The following is a 7,145-nucleotide window of genomic DNA, read 5'->3' as shown; positions in this document are numbered from 1 at the left end:
CCCCAACCACCCGCCCCACCTACCCCACATTGTGGACATTCTTGCGCAATAATGTACGAGTGGTCCGGTATTCTTCAATCTTCCCAAAGAACTAAAATGTATCACCGGCCGGGGTCTAACTACTCTAACCACAACCTTCTCACCTCTAGGTACACGGTAGCCTACATGCCCGCTTCTCGCACGAGCGAGAAAATTTACACGTCCAAGGTTTCAACTTCTAATCATTCAAAAGTTCAAAACTACCACTTTTTTTTCAGAGAAACTTTACTGAAATACCTGTAGCGAGTTTGTTAGTCTGTGGTTTCAATGCCCTTATCAACACTATTAGGTTATTTGGTCGTTTTTAAGCACAAGGGGGGCTGTCCCAAAATATGCTGTTTTGAGAAAATCGTAGGTAAAGTTTTTGCCCCTTGTTCAGTTTCTTTAAAAAACAAGGAGAGTTTTCTTTGTAACCAAACAAATATACACACCGATGAAACCAAACTTCTCCTATAGGTAGGGCAATGCCCAATTTTGGTGTAGGTCAAGATTTCTAGAAACCCTCGAAATCTGGGTTAGCCCGCTTGTCCTTAAAAGCGACTATTTAAAAGGTGGGATCGACAAATTTAATGTCTGTCTGATTTGGTTTTTTTAATCATGCTTCAGAAGTAGGTGATTTTACTCCCCATCAACACAATTTAGATCAATGTGCGTGAAATGGCAAAAGGAAATAGTAACAGAAAAATGGTAAGTTCAAGTTCCAAGAACAAAAGACAAAAACCCCCCCCAAAAAACAACTATAAAAACTCTTCACGGATACAGTCAGGAAATTTTGGCAGAACTGTCCCGCGTGTGTATGAGTCTGTGTTTGTTCATGGCACTCCTCTGCGTGAAGCGCGTGTCGCAAAAGTCGCACTTGTAGGGCCTCTCCCCCGTGTGAGTCAGCCGGTGGCGACGCAGCGTGTTCATCTGCGCAAACCTGGTGAGACAGATGTCGCACTGGTGCGGCTTCTCACCGGTGTGTACCAGCTTGTGCATCTTGAGGTTGTAGGACTGCGTGAAGCCCGCGTTGCACACCTCGCACTTGTAGGGCCGCTCGCCCGTGTGCACGATGCTGTGCTGCTTCACGTCGCCCGGCCGCGTGAACCTCTTCCCACACATGGCACATGCGTACGGCTTCTGGCCCGAGTGGATCATCTTGTGGCGGTTGAGGCTATTGGGCTGCGTGAACCGCTTGTCGCAGAGGTCGCAGGCGTACGGCTTCTCGCCCGTGTGTCGCAGCATGTGGTGACGCAGCGAGGCCGTGTCGCGGAGCTGCTCGTCGCACACGCTGCACTTGCACATCTTGCGCCGGGCGTGGAACAGCTTGTGCTTCCGCAGAAACCCCTCCCGGCGGAACGTGGCCCCGCAGATGTCGCAGTTGTGGGACTTCTCGTCCTCGTGCAGGAGACGGTGTTGGTTCAGATGGACGATCCGGCGGAACTTTTCCCCGCACTTCTCGCACGCGTACGGCATTTCCTTCAGGTGCATCAGCTTGTGTTTGTTCACGCTGCTCGACTGCGCAAACCCCGCGCCGCAGATATCGCACTTGAAGGGTTTCCCCCCCGCGTGCGAGAGCTCGTGCTTGTTGAGGTCTATTGGTAGGCTGAAGCGTTCCTCACACAGCGAGCACTGGTAAGGCTTCATCTCCGCGTGCACCAGCTTGTGTTCCGTCAAGTCGTCGGGCCGGGCAAAGCAAGCCTCACACAGGTCACACTTGAATGGTTTTTCCCCGGTGTGCAGGAGTTTGTGTTTCTTCAGCGAGCTCCCCCACCGAAACCGGGCGTCGCAAACGTCGCATTTGTTTGGTTTTTCTCCGGTATGGACCAACGAGTGACTCTTCAGATGTCCCGATTTGGAAAAGCGTTTGCCACAAACCTGGCACTTGAAAGGTTTCTCCCCTGTGTGCATGACCACGTGGCTCTTCAGGTAGCTGGCGTGGGCGAAGGCCGCCTCACAGACGTGGCACTTGTGCGGGCGGGCGGCCGAGTGGCTCAGTCTGTGACGTTTGAGATCTGAGTCGCGGCTGAAGCAGGAGAGACAGACGTCGCACTTGTAGCGCTTCTCCCCGCTGTGCGTCAACTTGTGTCTCTTGAGCGAGCCCGCGCGGCTGAAGGTCATACCGCAGAGGTCACACGTCAGCACCGTCTCTCCTGTGGACGAGGCCACTTTCTTGGTTTTCGCACCTCCTTTTCCTTTCTGTTTCTCCATAGATTTCCCAATAAAAATTGTTAGTTTTTCCGCGTGATTATCATTCTCGCCGGCACCCAACTGCACGTCCCCCGAACGAGACACCACCCCACAGGAAGTGTTCTCTGACACCCCACTTCCCCGATGGATTTGCTCGTGTCTTTTCAGATCCCGCCCTCGCACGGTCTCCCCACACACATCACATTTGTACACTTCTTGTTTCAAGCGGCCAATCCTCGTGAATCTAACCGAACCTTCCTCACAATTGTCACACTTGCTCGTCCCAGCATCCGTCTGTCTGCGGGAGGAAGAGGAAGAGGAAGAGGAAGACGAAGAGGAAAGCACCGTTTCTCCACGCTTGCGGCGAGAGCTGGAACTTCTCCCGGCAGCGACCGTCGACCCACAAGACAGACCACCAGTCCCGCCATCGGACACTTTGACCGGCACATCCGCATCCTGGTCTTCTGTCAAACTCCAAACAATTTGCATACTGGGCACTCGCCGTTTCCTTCTGTGCACGTTATCTTCTTCCTCCTCCGCTTTCTTCACCACTCTCACCCTCCATCTTGTCTCCTCCGCCTCGGGAAAACTGTCCACGTCGGTGTCGTCGTCTGAGGCCTCACCCTTGGCAAACTTTTCGTCTAGGGGTTTTCCTTCATTATCATCGCCAATTTTTCCAGAACAACTACCGCGAGGGCTACCTTCAGTCTTCTGTTTCTCCGTCTCCTCCACATCTATGTCTACATTACGACCTTGAAAATCGTTCTCTTGCGCCCTTGATTTTCTTTCTCTGATGGACTCACCATTTCTAATAGAATACTTTAACACCAGTCTACTGTTATTTGGAGTTTCAGCGATAGCTTCAGATGCCACTACTTGATCATCAGTTTGTCTTAGATCATCCATGTGTTCTGAGAACTCAGCATTTCTCCTCAACTCATTTACTATATTCCCGCACTTCGTATTGCTCGGAACATTACCTTTTTCATCACCGCAACCATCACCGTTGCAGCTGTCTTCCTCCTCCTCATCCGAAGTCACATTTTCGACAGACATCAAGAGAGAACTCTCCTCCTCTACCACATCCCGATCACACTTTTCTGTCGTTCCCACCACATCCTCTTTATGTGAACCACAGTTCTCTATCCCATCTTCAGAAACATCTTTGCTGGTTTCCGTTTCCTGCAATTGGAATATATTCGTCTCCATCTTTATCGCATCATTTCGTCATCGCAAAAAATCTTTTTCAACATAATTCATTTCGTATTGGCAGGGAAACCTTTCCCCCAAAGTCTGTTTTAGGAACTTTTTTTTTCATTCCAACACAATTTTGTAACAACTGCCGGCCAGGCAAAAGTCCTCACCTGACGCAGACATCATCTCCAGAATTCATGAACAGCTGACAACCCATACGGCACAAATGTACCTGAAAACATAAAATGGAAATATATTAGTTTTAGTTAAGAGTTTTATGGCACTTGCAACACAATAAGGTCATATAAGTGCCGAAGATCAGAGGTGTTACAAGAGAGTAACATACACAAAAAAAGAAGGAGAAAAGATAAGGACGTTAGACGATTGATAGAAAAGAAGGAGCAAACCATACCAGGGAGGGGGGTGGGACCTCCGAATTAAATGTCCGTCTCCAACAGCAATGGGGCAAACGGGTTGAGAGTCTTGAAATTTCCATGAAGCAGGTTCGACTACAGTCTGGTACTGCCCCACACGCTGTCTGCCTTGATAGCCCTAACTTGACTGTGACTGATGAACATGCTACATTTTCACTATCTATTTTTGCAATGTTTCATTTTTAAAAAAATTATTTTTATTCTTTTATTCAGTAGAGGTTTTACGGCACTCGCAACTGCATAAGGTCATATGAGCGCCAAGTGGTGGATGTCAACAGAGAAGTCCTTACAGGGAATCAGGCTTACTCTGCTCACCTCTCTAGCTTCAACAGCACAAAGTTTGTTTAATTTTTTTTTTTACCCAGAAAATTGAATTCATTTTTAACTCACTGAAGACATTGGGATTTTACTATGTACAAGCACCGTAGACTGAAGGTTTTTTGGTTTTTTCAACCTCACTCAAAAATGCTCTGGATCAAAAAGTGATCGACCAATTTCTGGGAAATTTTTTTCTCGAATGAAACAAGTGGCTATGCAAATGTCTAAGTCGGATTTAGTACTCTTAGCGGCATCATGTATATATAGATGCTATACAGAGCAGGGCTCCCCTTTACGCACAAATGTGCGTATATTACGCATTAAACCTACAGATTATCCCATTTAAGTTTTGGTTGTGCGTGAGCTTTACTCTTCATAATTTCATTTCGGGGGTCTGTATACGCTTTACAACATAGGTGATGTGCGTCTGGCAAGCATCATTTCCCCCCTTCTCTTTCCCACTGGGCTTTCTGAAGGTGTGTCCCATCCAACGCCACTTTCTTGGTCCTATTTCTACTTCTATATCCTTTTGTCCTGTCTTTTCCCATAGCTCTTCATTACTTATTCTATCCTGCCACTTAATTCAGATTAGGATATTCCTCATACATCTGTTGATGAAAGTCTAGATTTTATTCAGCACTGTCTTTGTTGTCTTCCCAAGTTTCGCAGCCGTAGAGGAGCACAGACTTGATGTTGGAATGAAAGAGTCGAATCTTGATGCGCAGTGAGATGTTGCTTGCTTTGCAGAGGGAATATACATGGATATAATAATAATGGACACCCCTGGAATTTTTAAAAGTCAGCTTGGCAATGACCTTGGTGATTTGTCGTTCATCCCGATTTTTTTCCCCGCTGAGACCCTGACTTTTAGATTTCATTGAGTGGCAGGTCTATTTTTCTTTGAGTATTATAGTCGGAGCTGACCCCTTTTGGTTTGTCAACTTTATTTTATTTTCGATAGACGACCCAACTGCTCAACCTCCACCACTCTTCCCCCCTCCAAAAGGACACAACTCTATAATTCAAGTCAATATTACTCATTTATTTCTAAAGCTAATCAAAATCGTTAGCATTTGATCACAGTCATGGTCACTCTATGTGTGTCTGTGTGAATGTGTGCGTGCGAGTTAAATGTTTGCAAGCAAAAAATCTTACTAAAATTAAATTATATGATGAGATATTGACTTTTACCCTTTAAGTTTCTAAAACAAGGGTTTAAATACCCCTCATTTAATAGTAAACCAAGGAATCTAGGCCTAACTTAAAGATAATATTTTTAGATAGATCTAAAATCTATTGTATGACGACACTTTGACAGGAAATACTGCTTTTATACCGAGTTGCCACGTCTTGTTATTGTTTTATCCAAGCGTCTTTCGACTTACTTGCTCAAACTCAAAACTCAAATGATTATGATTATGAGATGAACAAGACTACGTCTAGTTTACTTTTGTGCAAACAATGTCAGAAACAATAGTTAGATCTAATATAGAGATACATCTAGACTAGATCTAGATTCTAGATCTAGATTAGATCTAGATCTACCCAATATTGGTCGGAATAAGACGTCATAAAAATGGAGTCAAATCCTAGGAGGTTTGTCAAGAAACTGAGAAAGCTTCCACAATTCAGGCAGAACTACAATATTATCAAGTAGAAACGACGGCTACTAGATCTAGATCTAGATTCTAGTACTGGCGTTTCAAATAGCATCGGAGCTATTCAGATGCAGCATTGCAAATAGCGCCTGCCTTGTTTGTTTTTTCAGACCTAAAAAGTCCTAAAGATCTTAACAAAACTCTATAGGCCTATCTAATATCTAGATCTAGATTCTAGATCTAGATTTAGATCTAGAATTTAGATCTATTCACTTTTACTTTCGTTCTTACATTCTACACGAGCTGCAGTCTCAGTGCTATTGTCTCAGTACTAGAATCTATATCTAGAGTCTACACACTTCACAACTAGATATCTACTGTCTCAGTCTGGCTGCTGGAATCGTGGAGAGCCTGAGCTAGCAGACAACAAACTAGGGCCCAGATTTTTTGGAAATGCATACAGAGATCTAGATTTAGATCTAGATATCTAGCTAGATCTAAGTAAATGAAGCAAGTTCTTACTTGTACACTATTTATAAAACAAGTCTGACAAAATAGGCTTGAAGATTGTCTTGGAATGTCATGCAGAATTATAATGCTAATTCACGCACGGGGACAAAGACTTCAGGAAGTTGGTGTCTCCAATGGTGCTACTAGCTCAGACAGTATAGAATCGCCAGACATAGTCAATTTTGGTTTCGCATAATTACTAACCCTATCCGTACGTCGTATTTTACTATCGTATCCATACAAGGAGGAACTCTTTTTTTAGTTTTAGTTACAGTTTTACGGCACTTGCCACACGATGAGGTCATATAAGAGCCGAAGAATAGATATGTTACAAGAGAGTAACAAATTCAAAAAAGAAGGAGAAATGAGGACGATATAGATCTAGATGTTTGATAGGAAAGAAGAAGCAAACCACACCAGAGCACCTGCCAACCACCCACAGTCTAGAATCTAACTCTCATTGAATTAGTCGAATGGCCATACAAATGTTGTTGACTGAATGATGAAAATGTTGAGTAACTGTATAGCCTATACTATAGATCTAGATCTATTGTGCACTTCAAGATGGCTGCGTTCGGAGTAAGTATTACTATTAGGTTAGCCTACCTCAGGCTTTGCAATGTACACAAGTACTTTTTAAAGACCAAGATAATTCTAAACATAAATATAATATTGAGAGTTTAACACAACTGTGTTGTCATGCATCGATAAAGTACGTCAACATGTAACATGTATTTTTGCACATTGTTCTGGCTTTTGGGGAAGTGGGTTGTAGTGCTTCTCTTGGGAAATGTGATAAGTACTGTATTGTTAGTAAATATATTGGGTTGCGTCCCTTAACAAGTTGGCAAAAAAAAAATTACACACACACTCACAAATACAC

General features: G+C 44.2%; 1 protein-coding gene across 1 annotated transcript; it reads right to left on the bottom strand.

Annotated features, from left to right (window-relative positions):
• Positions 1 to 519: 519 nt before the first annotated feature.
• LOC101846916 (zinc finger protein 708) lies at positions 520 to 6,399 on the bottom strand. The gene is made up of 2 exons (XM_005108049.3): positions 6,275 to 6,399; positions 520 to 3,634 (listed from the first exon to the last, which is right to left on the bottom strand). Exon 2 carries the CDS (start codon positions 3,415 to 3,417, stop codon positions 802 to 804), a length of 2,616 nt encoding a protein of 871 aa, XP_005108106.1. The 5' UTR covers positions 3,418 to 3,634; positions 6,275 to 6,399; the 3' UTR covers positions 520 to 801.
• Between the last annotated feature and the right edge of the window lie 746 nt (positions 6,400 to 7,145).

Source organism: Aplysia californica, unplaced genomic scaffold (genome assembly GCF_000002075.1).
Source record: "Aplysia californica isolate F4 #8 unplaced genomic scaffold, AplCal3.0 scaffold00655, whole genome shotgun sequence".
Lineage (NCBI taxonomy): Eukaryota > Metazoa > Mollusca > Gastropoda > Aplysiida > Aplysiidae > Aplysia > Aplysia californica.
The sequence above is the reverse complement of the archived record's forward strand: the minus strand, read 5'-3'. Positions and strand labels throughout refer to the sequence as shown.